Source organism: Molossus molossus, unplaced genomic scaffold (assembly GCF_014108415.1).
Source record: "Molossus molossus isolate mMolMol1 unplaced genomic scaffold, mMolMol1.p scaffold_m16_p_6, whole genome shotgun sequence".
In the NCBI taxonomy this organism is placed as follows: Eukaryota; Metazoa; Chordata; class Mammalia; order Chiroptera; family Molossidae; genus Molossus; species Molossus molossus.
Genome location: NW_023425399.1, coordinates 56721227 through 56737233, shown reverse-complemented (window position 1 = coordinate 56737233; position 16007 = coordinate 56721227). Strand labels below are relative to the sequence as shown.

Sequence of the window (16007 nt, the reverse complement as noted above, 5' to 3'; positions counted from 1 at the left end):
TTTTCTGTCTTCCTCCTTGAGCCCCTCTAAGTCTAGGGCCTGGTCAATGTTCCTTTGTGCCCAGAGCTGGGGCATGGAAGTACAGATGTACCTGCAAAGACAAATAAATGAGCTAGCAGAAGGAAAGAGAGCTGTGTGGATGGCAGGAAGGTGGACAGGAGACAGAGTGAATGATAAAAACCTGGCTATAGGAAAGCCAAACCCCTTGGCAGGAGAAGGAATGACAAGAGGCTTAGATGGGACTTGGTGGATGCCCAGCTTATGCAGTGTTCATGACACGCCTACCTCCAAAGCTCCTAGAGTCTACTCCATGGCAAGCTTACACTGTAGCCCCAAATAAGACTTTCACTGCCCTCCCAAGTTCCCAGGGGAGCGACATGGTAATAGAGAAATGGCACCACCTCTCTGATCCTCAGCTGGCTCATCTGTGGAATGGGGACAGCAAAAGCCCACCCTCTAGGGTACTGTGAGGCCAAATGAGGGCATGGGTGTGAAGCTGCTGATCCAGGAGAAGGAGGTATGCAGCAGAAGACATGGTGTGGCTATGAGAGGGAGGACAGGGGACCAAGGGGAATGAGGGGACCATGGCAGGCTCTCAGTCTCCCGCTCATGACCACAAGGCCTTCTGAAGCATGTGCTCATCTGCCACCTCGTGTGGCAGTGTCACCACCAAGCCCTGGTTCTCCCGCATTGTCTCGCAGATGATCTCATAGGCCTTCTGGTTCCCAGACCAACAGCGGCGGGCCACCTGTCAACAGGGTGCAGAAAGGGCTGTGCTGTAGCTGGTGACAACGTCACTGGGTTTCCCACAAGGCATTCTGGACACACTGGGTTCAAATCCACTGGGGGACGCTATGTGCTATTGGTGGGGTCAATCTGTCCCAGTGCCTTCTAAGGCTCAGACCTGCTCCTCTCTTGGTTCAATTACTATTTACCTGCCTCTCTGGTATGAAACTGGCTACTTTCTGCCTAACCTCCCTACTCCACACAGGGGCACAGGCCAGGCACCAAAAAGTCATCCTCAGCACTGCTCCTCTCTGGCCTCACAGAATGAAACCCACCTTCGATCACCCTTAAATTCTCTCTCCTTCCACTTCTTTCTCTCCATCTTCATCAACAGGACTTCCTAGATGACTGTCATGGCACCTACCCCACCTTCTTGCTGCCATGCTTGCCACCCCCAGCCCGTCCACTGGTCCTCTCATGCCTCCCCCAGTCCATCCTCTCACTGCTTCACTGCCTTCAGGATGAAGACTCTCCTCTGCTGGGGGCTCACAGGGAGTTGGGCCCTCCAAGAATCCTTTCAGCTCCACTCTCACATTTACTCTCTGGGCCACCTACCGTCAAACTCTCCGGGCTTTTGTGCTATACACACCCTTCCCCATTACCACGTGACTTCCTGTTTGTTCCCCCTTCCAAGATGCTTGTTGGGTGGTCCAAGAGAGAATGGAGCCCCCAACACACATGCACGCACACACACTGAGGGCCCACCCTGGATCGCAGCAAAGCTAATTGTAGTTGCACAGCCAGAGGCTGTCCAGCATTCTCTGACCTATCTCAGAGGTTGTGGAAAGATAAGGTTTTAAAAGGAGGCCTCTTCTGCCTGGTCGGTGTGGCTCAGTGGTTGAGCATCGACCCATGCACCAAGAGGTTGCCAGTTCGAGTCCCAGTCAGGGCACATGCCCAGGTTGTGGGCCAAATCCCCAGTGGGGGGCATGCAGGAGGTGACCTATCGATGTTCTCTCATGGCCAATCGATGTTCTCTCTCTTTGATGTTTCTATCTCTCTCCTTCTCCCTTCCTTCCTCTCTCTCTGAAATCAATAAGAAAAAATAAGTAAATAAGTAAGTAAGTAAATAAATAAATAAATAAATAAATAAATAAATAAATAAAAGGAGGCCTCTCCTACCAGCAATGGGTATTCTCACTGGGAGGGCAGGATCAAATGCCAGGAGCCCCCTGAGAATACAGAGGCTGGACTAGAGGGTAAGGTTAGAGGCTGGGAAATGCAAAGGAAACAGCCCAGGAGAGATGTGGGCAGCTGACAAGGAGAGACACAAATAAGCAGGAATGACAGGATAAGCTCCTGACCATTTCTGGGGGGCAGAACTCTGTCTCAGGTCTGCAGTTGGAAGGGGCAAAGCCATTGATGGGGAGAGACTAGGGATAACTTACTCCATTGGAGACATCCCAACTGAGCATCATCTTGGCCTTCTGTTCAGCTTCTTGTGTCCCATCTAGCACGAGGCCAAACCCACCGTTCATCACCTCACCCCTAGCAAGAGTCAAAAGAGTTTTCAGGTCACTTCTAGATCCTGACCCTCACAGAGCAGGCAGAAATGCATGTGAGTTTTGGAATATTCTGGAAGGGTTGTTTGAGGATATATTGTGGTCAGTCCCTGGGGCTGAAGCCTGTACCTTCTTGACAGCCTAAGGATGCAGGAGCCTCACAGTTCTGTGCTGCCTACTCATGCCTCTGTGCTTTACCCCATGGACCCTGAACCCACCTTCAGGACCCACTCATGTGTCACATCTTGCATGAAGCCTGACCACCAGAGTGTGACATGACCACATTCTCTTGTGGTTCTTAGAATGCTTCCTGTAGATTCCTTGAGAGTGTCTTACATCATTCAATTCAATTGTCATTCCTCCTGACTTTCTTTTTATGCTCCTTGTCTTCCTTTTATCTTCTTTCTACTTGCTTTAGGTGTATTTTGGGGTCCTCATTACTTTATTTGAAAGCTGAGTTCCTTTATTTTCAGCATGTCTTGTTTCCTAATTAACACATTTCTCTGAGTTCTGTTTTGACCGCCTTCTCTCATAGGTGTGATATGTTCCTGTGTTCATTTGTTTCTTAATAGATGTCGTTTTAATCTACTTGATTATGTTAGTACTATTCCACTGTTCACACATTTGCCTTGCAGTTTTCTCTGGCACTGCCAGACTTCCTTCCTCACCCTCGATGTCATTATCAATGGCTGCTGGACCCAACCAAAGTTTCTGCTCAGCTCCAATCACTATACTTCACATGTCCTCTTCAATTACACACACAGGAAATGCTCTGAATCTTGTCAGAATCTTCTAGGGCCCTACTGCCAAACATGGACACCTGGGACCACAACATATGGCCTTTCTCCTTCTCACACCCAGAAGGTGCATCTAGTTTCTCTAATCTCAGATCCTTCATTACTGACAGGCCTTACCTGCTTCTCTACTCAGCATGGACCCTACTGATAATTTCAATCAGTTCCCACCAAGAAGGTGAGGCACCCTCTGTCCCAAGAGCCACCAGTGTTTCCACTCTGGGTGCAAAAGTTTCCCCTGCCTGGCCCTCAGCCTGTTGTTGATGCTAGCCCGTACCTGGCCAGCCCTGTGCCTGTGAGTAGGCTCCCAGCGCTTCTCCCACCAACCTCGAGGGTGGGATGCTCTGACTAGATTTAAGGCCACAAGCTTCCACCTGTCAAAGGCTGATGCTGGTTATCAGAGAAGAAAGCAGAGGCAGCAAAAGTCACCAGGTGAGGAACCTTCACGTGTCCTTTAACCAAAGAGGTATTTTTGAGATTAGAACTACGTCTTTCATTTTGGGATCCAGAAGCCCAGATGGTCAGAGACCAAAGCTCCTCAGCTCCACGTGTCTTCTGCAAACCTTTCCCACAGAGGAGCCCTGAGCACACTGAGCCCAGGAAAATGGGGTGCTAAAGCAGCATTGCTACCAGTAAAGCATTTGGGGTTACTCACAAACAGTTTGGGGACAACTTGCTTTTTGAGAAAAACATAAAAGTAGAACCCAGCATCACACACCAAGGAAAAAAATCCATATGTACTAAAGAAGGAAATGTTTAAAATTAAAAGATGAAAAAAGAAAGTTTAGGACAATGATTTTTAAGTCAAAAAAGGGAGAGATTTTTCTAAAGTGGTATTTTTTTAAAAGGAGAGCCAGAATAGAAATTCCCCTGTGAGGAGAGGGGATCTGCTCAGGTACCCATTCCAACAAGCCCAGCTGTGAGGAGGTGGCTCATTCCCAAACCCCAACAACAACTCCTTAGGATCCTACTTGGGGCAGAGACTGAGCAATAACAGGGCATGGGTCCTGCCTGATTCTGCCTGAAGTGGCTCCTACAATGGCTTATCTTGGCTCTAGAGCTCCCTGCCAGCAGCAAGACTGTCAGGTCTACATGGAAACTGAGGGTGCCCTTGACCAATCACTCTGCCTCATATCTACTTTCCCCAACTCTTCCTTTCCCAGGTGGTCTTCCCCAGTAACCCTTTTGTATACTCCCAACCCAACCTCAGCATCTGCTTCCTGGAGAGCCCAGCCGGCACAGATGCTTGTTCGAGGATTAGTGACACAAACCCAATACACCCATCTTATATCTAGAATAGATAAAGAATGCCTGGAAATTGATAAGAAAAAGGATACAATTTAAAAGCCAAAACCTTGGAGCAAGCAATTCAAATCAAAACAAGAATTGTTACTTCTTGCCTACTGGGCTGGTAAATCCCATATTAACATCCAATGAGTGGTCACATTTAGTGTTGATGAGATTATACAAACAGGAAATTTTATATCAGAAAATTTGGTGACAGCTATCACAGTTTAAAATGCCCACCTTTCTCAAACCTGAGATTACAAATAGCATGCACATGACAGAGGTTGACATTTACGGGAGGTATGCCACATGCAGGTTCTGGCACCCTTACAAGAGATTTATGGTGGATTGGCACATGCATTCAGGCCAGGCCTCCTACAACCCCAGCTCACTGTGACACCTGGACAAAGTTATTTATCTCTGCTGGGCAGTACTTATGTCTTAGATGAGTCTGTTGTAGCAATTAGATGAGCTAGCACACAAATTTCTTAGAAGACCACGCAAATGTTATTCACTATGTCAGCCTTAGCTATTATTAATTCATTTAAACTTCACCACTAGCCTACAAAGCAGTTGCTATTATTATGACCATTTTGTCAATAAGAAACAAAGCTCAACAGCTTAATTTATGCAGACAAATTGACTTCAGAATCCATGCCGTTAATTATGCAACAAAACTGGATGGCGGGAGCCCTCAATTCCCTGGCTACTCAGACTGGTCCTTGGGCCAGCAGAAGCAGCATCACTGGAGCTGATTAAATATGTTGAATCTTACCCCATCCAGACCTGCCTAGTCAGAATCTCCATTTTAACAAGCTCTCTTGGGAATCCTGTGCATGATCAAGTTTGAGATTCCCTTTAAGAGGAAAAAATGTCAGTATCTGGATAAAGATGATTGATTGAATACATCAATTTATTCCTCAAAAACATGGACTCCAGGGCTAGATCTGGGTGTAAGGATAGAAGGCACATCAGAAGGTGAGAGAGTAAAACACAAAGATTGAGGAGAAGTCTCAACACCCAACAGTGAAGCCCTTTCCCTCCCACCCAGCTTCCAGAACTGACCAAATCCTCCCTACAAAGGCAGGAGAACCAACCAACCCTCCCTAAATAAACAGACAGACAGTGAGGGTAGCTGGATAGGCAACACAAGGACAGACAACAAGTGAACAATCAGAAAGAGGGGCTGGAAGAAGACAGAGGCAACAGAGAAAGCAGAAAATGACACAGCTAACATCAATCATCAGGAAACATAAAATGCAAAAATGGGGGGGGGGGGCAATAAACATTTCAAAAAACTAAAAGCAACTCCAGTAATAGCAGCGTAACCTTAAACATAGAAACATGGATTTCTATACAACGAAAAAATCAAAGCTGGAGTTGGAAGTGGTTTCCTCTTAAAATAGAAATGGTTGTGGGACAGACTTTTTCTTGCTGATTTTTGCAGTAAGTTCTGCAGGAGTATCTGACATTAAAGTATGCACTTATGTATGAGTGAGACTAATGAATTCCAACATGAATTTGCAGTGGTCCCAAAAGAACCCTCAGGAACAACAAGGATACAAGGTGTTGATGCCAGCATCTTGCCAGCTTGCATCCCTGTCCACAGAGACTGGGAAGCCTTAGAGGTGGGAGCAACTTGGGAATTTACATTCCTTATCCTGGGAGCCTGAGTACAGGGGAGTTAGAGCGAGTAGTGTCCTGCCTGAATTCTGGCCTTGCTGAGGTCCCTTGCCCCAAGGTCCTCGTGTTGTTGACTCTCAGCTGCTATGCTCTGTCCCTTCTTGCCTTCTCTTGTCCCATTAGCAATGATAAGTGGATCCTGGGAGGCAACAGACCTGGGTCCAGATCCTGGCTTTACCACTAGCTCTGTGGCTTTGGGCAAGTTATTTCCCCTTCAGAGTCACTCTACCTTCAGTACCCTCTCAGTAAATCCTGAGCCCAGAGGCTAGGTACCCAATAACCAGGTCCTCTTCTTATCCTGTTTTTTTCCAGCCTTTGTATCAGAAAGGACATGCATTCCAGTTATATTTTCCATTAATTACAGTCACCTAACTGAGCTGCAGCTCAGAATTTCGGCCAAACAGGCTCATCAGAATGCCCTGGGAAGCTCAAGTGCTGAAAGACTTGGCTCTGGAGGGCAGGCCATGCTTGATCAAAATGGGCTCAGAGGTCAATTCAGATGGCCAGGCCCAGGAAGCTGTCCTCCTCTCTAAAGCTGTAGCATCTTCTGCTGCTCTGGGTATACAGGAAATCAGCTTGTCTTGGGAGTTTCCCCAGGTGACCCCACAGAGACAGACCCTGTGTAGGTACAGCTCCTACAGCATCTTACTGTCTGGGGCCTCAGTTTCCTCATCTGTAAAATGTATTTTCCTTCTAAGATTAGGTGAAAGAGTGGATTCAAAGAATCTAGAAAATTGCCCAACTGGTGTGGCTCAGTGGTTGAGCATCAACCCATACATCAAGAGGTCACTGGTTCTATTCCCACTCAGGGCACATGCCCAGGTTGTGGGCCCAATTCTCAGTCGGGGGCATGCAGGAGGCGGCCAGTCAGTGTTCTCTCTCATTGATGTCTCTGTCTCTCTCCATCTCCCCTCCTCTCTCTTTAAAATCAATAAAACAAAATAAAAAAAAATAAAAAAAAAAAAGAAAGAAAGAGCCCTGGCCGGTTTGGCTCAGCGGTTAGAGCGTTGGCCTGTGGTACAGAGAGACCCGGGTTCGGTTCCCGCTAAGGGCATGTACCTCGGTTGCAGTTTGTCCCCGGCCCTGGTTGGTCGTGCGGGTGGCAGCCACTCGATGTGTCCCTTCACATCGATGTCTCTCTCTCTCTCTCTCTTCCTCTCTCTCCCTCCCGCTCTATCTGAACAAAAAATGGAAAAGTGTCCTCGGGTGAGGATAAAAAACATAAATAAATAAATAAAAAGTAAAAATAAAAAAAAGAAAGAAAGAAACTGCTTGCCATGGGATCCAAGTGCAATACGTATTAGTTATTCATTATTCTTAGCAGCAGGTGTGATATTGTGACTTATAATAAGAAATATATATTTGGTCTTCATCCCATTTCTGGCACAGAACTCTGAAACTCTTGGAATTTCTGTGTTGAGAACAATAAATGTGTATTTTGTTATGGTAATGAGCTGACTTGTGCCCCTCTTCCCCTCCAAGGATAGAGGTTGGTTGCCAAGGGAACCAACCTTGACTAGAGGGTTGGAACTTTCCATCTCAAGCCCAGACAGCTTCCGGTTAGGAAACCAGAATGCTTCCATATGCCACTCTGTGGGGCCCCAAACTCCATAAAAACAGAAATTTCTTTTGTTGGGACCTTGTCCTACTTATCTTTTCATCTGACTGTTGCTTTATATCCTTAAATCTCCTTTGTAACAAATTGGTAATCTAGTTAGTAAATCGGTTTCTTGAGTTCTGTAAGCCTGAGTTCTGCGAGCCTGAGTTTTGTGAGCAAATTAATAGAACTCAAGGAGAAGGTTGTGGGAATCTGCAATGGGTGTCAGTTCAGTCAGAGCGGGCAACAACCTGGACTTTCAATTTGATGTGAGGTGAGAACAGTCTTGTGGGACTGAGCCTGTAGCCTGTGGGATTTGAAGCTTTCTCCAGGTAGAAAGTGTCAGAATTGAGTTAAATTTTAGGTATTGAAGAAAAGTAGTGGGTGGTGTGCAAAACCTGTACATGTTGGTAGTAGAACTTCAGTGGACACCTTCATGATGGAACTGTGACCATCAGCCAGAATGAGATGCTCCCAAAACCCCAGTTTCCTAATTGTAAAGACTAAAAACAGGACTGGCCATGGTAGAGCCCTGAGCCAGGGACTCAGAGGAGCAGAGAACCCAGGTCTCCTGCCTCCCTGCCACTCTGAGCCGAGAATCTCAGGTGGAAAAGATAGCACTATGAGAATTCCTGATGAAATATCTATGAACACAAAGTGAAAATTGACACAGAAGGGACAGTTGTGGTTCTTACAATGTTATTATCCTGTGTGACAGTTGAGACCCCTAAAGGAGTAGTCGTTTGTGCAAGACACTCTCCCATACTTCAACCCCAATGTTCTGTCTCTTCAACTTCCAGCTCAGAAGGAAAATGGCACAGTAAAGCCCTCAGCAGAGGGAACTTGGGAGAGGCAAGACCCAGGACCCTCAAGGAAATCCCTGTGCCTTCCATAGGAGCCTGAACCCCACCACCCTGTTCTACAAAACTTTCTTACCAGCCCACGCCCCCACCATTGTGAAGAGCGACCCAGGTGGCTCCTCGAAAGGCATCGCCCACGAAGTTCTGCACGGCCATGTCTGTGGAAACAAAGGCCACCATTCGTTATTCCCTGAATGAGGTGGGCCAGGTTCAGACCAGGCTTTGGTCAGTATACAAGTGGGCATACACAAGCCCCACTGGCTGAGGCAGTACCATTCAGGCCTGAAGGACATATAGGGAATGAATGACTCTGGAAACAACAAAAATTTATATTTGCAATGGTAAGCAAAAGCAGGAGAATTGACAAATTCCCACTTACACACTACCATCCTTCCTTATAATTATGCTCTCTAGCACTGAATGCCAGATGAAGTGCCCCAGAAACAGAAAGAAAATAGAATTAAATGGGAGGTTGTAGTGGTTTGAGTTTAGAGATGTAGAAAGCCAAAGAGCATTACTCCCACCCTTAAAACTAACAAACAAACAAAATAATTGAGGGGGAGCAAATAGCAAATTAATGACTTCTCTTGACCCCATCAGAGAACTGAGGGCAAATGACTAATTTTAAACCTGGAGAGAGATAGGCATTTGCACAGAGAAACCGAACCCAACCTGATCATCTTACAAGTGTCTAACAAATTGATAAAGGACAAGCATGAGTCCTGGGACTGTGAGGCCCATGGGACATGAATATAAGGGGGTTTGCACCCTCTGGCAGGCTCTTACTCCAAAAACTTCACTGGGTACTCACAGAGGAGATCAGAGAGAATCCTGAGTATGCTTTTTCTTGGTGCTGGGCTATGAAGATTGAGAAGTGCTATGAACCAAAAAATCCAAGAAATGCATCTCTAGAAGCTGGAAAAGGCCAGGAAACAGATTCTCCCCTAGAGCCTCCTAAAACGCCATGGCTTGGCCAACACCTTGATTTTGGCCTACTAAAATTGACTTCAGCCTGGCTGGTGTGGCTTAGTGGACTGAGTGTTGTCCCATGGACTGAGAGGACCTGGTTTAATTCCCGGTCAGGGCACATGCCCAGGTTGTGGGCTGGACCCCCATTATGGGACATGTGGGAGGCAGTCGATAGATGTATCTCTCTCACATTGATGTTTCTATCTCTCTTTCTCCCTTCCTCTCTCTCTCTAAAAAAAAAAGTCTATAAAATATATTTAAGCCCTGGCTGGTTGCTGAGTGGTTAGAGCATCAGCCTGCGGTCCAGAGAGACCCCGGTTTGGTTACTGCTAAAAGCACGTACCTCAGTTGCAGTTTAGAGATAAGTTTATAGCATTAAATACTTATATTAGAAAAGAAAACGATCTCAAATCAATCACCTCAGCTTCTACCTTACAGAAAGAAGAGAAAACTAAATCCAAAGCAAGGAGAATGGACATACTAAAGATTAGAGCAGAAATAAATGAATTTGGAAGCAGAGAAGTAGTTGAAAGAAAATCAAATAAACTAAAATCTTCTTTGAGAAGATCAATAAAATGTATGAACTTCTGACCAATAAAAAAGAAAGAAGACACAAATGACCAATATCAGTAATGACAGAGAGGCTATCACAACTGATCCCACAGACATTAAAAGCTAACAAAGAAATACAACTCCATATCCATAAATTTGATAACTGTGATGAAACAGGCTAATTTCTTGAAAAAAGGTGTTCCTGAGATCTACATCCTTCCATTGGGATTCTGTCTATAATGGAAGGATTCCTCAGGTTCTGGGAATAAGAAAGCCACCCAAGGAATAGAACAGCCTCTGTGGTGATGTTGATAATTATGGCAGTTGTAGCAGCAGCAGCAGCAGCTAACCTTCACTGAACCCTGGCTATGGGTCCCTGATGTAATGCCAGATGTGTATTCAATCAGTTTACTCTTTACAACAACACTTTGAGGTAGATACTATTGTTATTTCCAATCCAACATTAAAAATTTCTTTTTTAAAATGTTTGTCTTCCTCACCTGCACAGAAGGCAGAGCCATCATAAATGTTGGAGGTCTCCCTAAAGGGACTGTCTGTGCCACTCACATCATGGTGGTCTCGGCTCAGGACAACTGGGGCCTGCAGTGTACAAGGATATGAAACGTCAGCCAACAGTGTCCATCACAGCTGCCCAGTGGAAGGCAGAGTTGAATCAGGCCATACCAGAAGTCCCTCAGATACTGCCCTCTGGAAGATAGACCTTTAGCAAGAGGAAGCACAGATGTCTTAGGATACCTACTTATTATAGATTCTACTTATTTTGACAGTTTCTATATGCCCAGAAGCCCCTGCATACTATATCATTGAGTCTTCTCTACAACCTTATCCAGGTAGGCATGACTGTTATCGTGCCCATTTTATAGAAAGGAAAACTGAGGCCCGGAAAACTCAACGTCGCAGAGCTGGTAATTAGGCAGGCTAGGATTTAAACCCACAGACAGCATACTAGAGTCCGGGTTCTCCCTTCAGGCAGCCTGGCGTCTGAGTCTGTGACACCCAGTTTTCCCAGCCCTCCCTAGTGACCATGGAAGTTCATTGGCTCCCCATGTAGGAGGAGGTAGCCTGCCAAAAGGGTAACTCCCCCCTACTCTGAATCAAGAGGACCTCCTCTCCTTTACTTGAACAGGCCAAGTTTGCTTCCACCTCTCCACCTTTATCTTGGAACCACTTGCCCCCAGGTATTCTGGCACCTTCTGGATATTCAGACCTCATTTCTACCCTAGCAACTCAGAAAGACCTGTCTTGACCATCCAATCTAAAGTCACTGCTCACCCCACCCCATTACCCCCACCTTGTTACCTCAATTCATTTTCTTCACAGTTCTCCTCACCATCTAAAATTCTCCCTGAATTTATACATTTAGTTGTATATTGTTAATTTCTCTTCACTAGTAAATAGGTCCAGACAGGGACCCTGTTTATCTTGTTCTCTGCCACATGCTCCCAGTGCTTAGAACAAGCCTGACACAAAGGAAGCTATCAATCAACTGACTGACAGATAAAGGAAGGAGTGAAGGGAGGGAGGGAAGGAGGAAGGGAGGAAGGACCAGAACACCCAGCTCTCAGTGCTGACCACTGACCCCAGCTTGGGTGTGAGTGTGCCTTGAGGGACGTTTGGCCCAAGCTCTGCCAGCCTTCTTCATGAGCACTGTGGGCTATCAGGAAGTGCCCAACAGTGGCGCACTCAGGTGGTGCTCCCTGAGAAAGGGCAAGGCTGCTCACCTGTTGCCAGTGCCACCCAGAGCCATCCACAGAGACAACCTTCACTTTTATCTATTTGGATTTCCTTTTCATGTCTGATCATTAATATTCTTAGTGCTTTTAAACAGAGGGCTGTTACAAGAACTACACATGAGTCTACAAAACAGAGCGGGGAGAGGGCCCTCTAGACAGTGTGCCCAGGCCTCTATGTCCTCCAAGGAGAGTCAGGCCAACTCAGAAAAATAGGAAGTTTGTCATAGTTAGAAAAAAAATAACTCAACAAAGATATATGAAATACTTGTGTGGAAGCCAATTCACTTAATCCTTACTCCCATGCTTTGATGTTAATATTATTCTCCTTTAACAGGATGAAAATTGAAGCTCAGAGAGGGCACTAGACTTGCCCAAAGTCACACAGGGACCAGTGTCAGAACTTGGGCTTCACAACAGATCATCACTCCCTGCCTCCAGCTATCTGGCCCTCAACTAACACATACATAGAGCATGAGGCCCTGGGGCAGTGCTGGCACTGACAGGAAAGAGCCAAAGGGAGGCTCCCACCAGTGGCACTGGAAATGTCACCTTGATCTTCCCATGGGCGATGGCTTGGTTAAAGGCCACAGCAATGGCCACACGGCCTTTTTGGTCTGAGTACAGGATCCTTGCCTGGGAGCCCACCACCTGAGGAGAGAAAGGTGAAAGGAGGCACCTCAGTGACCTGGTGATACATGGGAGAGTCTTGGGTGATATGTCCCACCAGCAGCCAGATGGTCACCCAAGGAATGTTCTAGAAGACCCCAAGGGACATAGTAGCCCTAAAATTTGAGGGCCTGAAGCAAGCTCACATCTAGCCCACTAGTTGGCTACTCCAAACCCTCACATGTCCATGTGCCTGCGATCCTGACTCACACATCTCCAGGGATGTTGTCTATTATGAGCATTACCTTGCTCAAGTCCTTCCAGTGATAATATTAATACCACCTAGTATCTACACACTCAACAGCCAGGATACACCACCTCTAGGGAGAAGGGAATGGGGAACTATTCTTCAACAAGCACAGAGTTTTAGTTTGGAATAATAAAAAATGTTCTGGAAGTGGATGGTGGGATGATTGCACAACAATGTGAATGTACATAATGCCACTGAGTTGTACTTTAAAAGTAAAATGGTAAATTTTATATTAATGCATATTTTGCCAAAACTAAAAAAAAAATATCTGGAACCAGATGTCAATAGTGCTGAGGCTGAGAAACCCTGGATTCTCCAAGAAAATGCAGGTGTTTTTTTCAGCTGTTTGGCCAACTTCTCCAGGAATTGTAGGAAGAGCCTGTGATGGGCTAGCCTTGTACCTGGCCATGAGTCCAAACTGCAGAGCTCAGTTTCGGCCACTTTGTAGATGGTCAGCCTAGTGCTTCTTCCTTCCTTGTATCTTTCTATCCAACAGCCTAACTTCACTCACACCAGTTGTCTTAAATCTCTTTGGGAAAAGCTATGCTATATAAAACATAAACAGCCAATAGCCTTGGGCATCTCAGACTCTGGCTGGTCACAGAGACCTCTGTTGGCACAAGGGGTTTTGTGCCCAAAACATGCATGCAAACTTCTGGGCAAGCAGGTGGCAGTTTGGATGATATCACTGCACCACAGAAGCACAGGAAATGGGACTGTGCTCAAGGCAGTCAGGAGCAGTCTCCTCTTGGTCATGTGACCCCACCCCTCACCCCCAGGCCAAGGACCCACTAGTCCAGATGTGGTGGAAGTGTCTGGCCATTGGGGTCTGTGGCCAAAGGCATGTGAACCTAATGTCCACTTTTTATTTTGTCCTTGGTACACCAAGCCTGCTGCCACCCCGGGGTCTGTGCATTGGCTGGTCCCTCTCCCTCTCCCTATTGTCACGTGGCTACTCCCTCAACCCCCAATTCTCAGCATTTAGACCTGAACTCACAAGTCAGATCCTCAGAGATACCTTTCTGATCTATCACTATAGAGCAGTCCCCACACCACATTCCATTCATTTTGACAATCACCTGAGCATAGTCACAGTCACATAAATGAGGCCAAGGCAACCCTATCACCTATCAGTGCCTCATGAACTGACTGTCATAGACAGCCCACCCCAAGCCCACCACCACAGCCAGGTGTACTCCACTGTTCAGATGAGACAGGAGGCTCAGAGAGGCTGAGCCACTTGCCCAGATCACACAGCTGAAAGCTAGGAGGCTTGCCCTTACAGGGCTACCTCTCAAAAGAACTATTTGAGTAACTGGGTAAAGAGCAACTTGACTGGCCTGGTCACTGTCCCATGCCACCTTTTGAAAGGCACCTAGCTTCTCTGTCCAGCAGCACCCTGGGTGAGGTAGCTGCTGACTCTGGTGGGTCTGCCACCTAAGCAGTCTCATGAGGTATGTTGGATAACTCATCTACTGGCCAGGTGGGCAGTCCCATGCCCACCCCTGCCCCACACGAGGCCAAGCCCTCACCAGCCGATGCTTGGCAGCCTCCCGAATCCAGCGAATGTTGTCCACATATTGCAGCTTCACAGCTGGGTTCACTGCAAGGAGAGAAGGGGAGGGGTGTCACAGGCACCAGGGGCCCCTGAACCTCTCTCTCACAGGCTGCTCAGCACAGGCACTTGTTCTTCACCCATCACTGGAGCCAAGATGTGGAGTCAGGGAGACTCCCTTCTTAGCAGCACTCTAGGCCATCTGATTTTCAGACCAGCAATGTCAGTAGTCATGTGAATTAATGCATAGAATTATGCAGCTCACTGTCTGATACATTCATTCCTTCAACAAACATCTATTGAGTGCCATGTCAGGCACTGGGAACAAAGACTGCTGTACACTTTGAAGAAAGTAAGATCCCTGGCCAGTTTAGCTCAGCGGTTGGAGCATCGGCCTGTCAACCAATGAGTCCCAGGTTCGATTCTGGTCAAGGGCACGTGCCTCAGTTACAGTTTGTCTGGGCCCTGGTCGAGTCATGAGGGAGGCAGCCAGTCAATGTGTCTCTGTCACATCGATGTTTCTCTCTGTCTCTCTCTCTTTCTCTCCCCCTCCCTCCCACTCTGTCTAATAATAAATAGACAAATAGCCTCAGGGAGGAATTTTAAATTGAAGAAAATAAGAGTGTGGTGAGATAGTCACTAGGTTGGTGGGTCAGGAGGGCCAAAGTCCTCTCTGAGGAGTGACAGTCAAGCTATATTCTAAATGCTAAGGAGGAACCGGCTACATAAAGAGCTGAGGAAACAACATTCTAGGTAGAGGGAATAGCAAGAGCAAAGGCCCTGGGATGAGAAAAAGCTTGCTCATCCAAGTAAGACAGACAAGTTGGTTAAAGTATGGAGGGTGTGCAGAGGAGGGTGATAGCCATAGAGCTCAGGAGGTGCTCCTACCAGCTCATGAGAGCCGATTGTTAAATCTTCAGGAATTGAGTGAGCCAATGGTTAACACAGACATCATTAACTTTCAACTAAATAAACTTACACTTTAAAAAAATTTATTAAAAATTAAGATAATGCTCATCACTTTTTAACTTACTACCTTTTAGGAGCATCTATGTTCTCAAGGGTACCTGCCTGTGGAAATACTGCTACTCTTCCAAGAGAAGCCCCACTTGAAATAAGACACCTGAGTGTTTAAACCTTGGCCATCAACAAACACAACAGCTGAGCTTACTCCTGAAGGGCTGGTTGTTGAACACCCATCAGCCACCTACAGAGGGCTGTGCAGTTGTTCTAACATCAGGAGGCCTCAGGAGGCTTCTGACAAGATTCCCAAGAGAAGGCCCCTGCTTTCCCTTCTTCCCTATGAGGATTTCCCCTGCCTAGCTCCTTCTATACAGGTGGTCCCACCCACCCTCAGCCTGGTTCTCCAGCCCTATATCCTTGTAACCCAGATTCCCTCCACTGCTTTGAACTCCGATGTGGACAGCAGGGTGAAATGGTCCCTGGGAATATAAAACAAGTAATAAAGGCCGAACGCAGGAAACCACCTAGAGAAGGCTACCCCTGGACCTATAGAAACGTTGCAGAGAAATAAGGGCAGGAGCTCTGACAGCTGAGTATGTTTCATAAAATAACTGCCTTCCCTTCTCCAGGTGATAAATGACAGGTCAAACCCACTACACAAGAAAAGACTGGGGTTAAACAACCTCCCCCATCCACATGAAAAGGCAGAAGCAAGACTCTGCATCAGAAAAACTAAAGATACACTGGAGAGGCTCTGACATAAAATAAGCAGAGCTGCCATCAGCAGAT

General features: G+C 46.6%; 1 protein-coding gene across 1 annotated transcript in view; it reads right to left on the bottom strand.

Moving 5' to 3' along the window:
- Positions 1–318: 318 nt before the first annotated feature.
- Positions 319–16007, bottom strand: part of UROC1 (urocanate hydratase 1) — a 34846-nt gene continuing 19157 nt past the window's right edge. The window contains exons 15-20 of the mRNA XM_036244761.1: positions 14233–14303; positions 12334–12432; positions 10531–10630; positions 8586–8667; positions 2175–2274; positions 319–748 (exon numbers count right to left, since the gene is read on the bottom strand). Of these exons, the coding sequence (XP_036100654.1) occupies positions 608–748; positions 2175–2274; positions 8586–8667; positions 10531–10630; positions 12334–12432; positions 14233–14303 (593 nt within the window). The 3' untranslated portion in view covers positions 319–607. The remainder of the gene's footprint in view (positions 749–2174; positions 2275–8585; positions 8668–10530; positions 10631–12333; positions 12433–14232; positions 14304–16007) is intronic.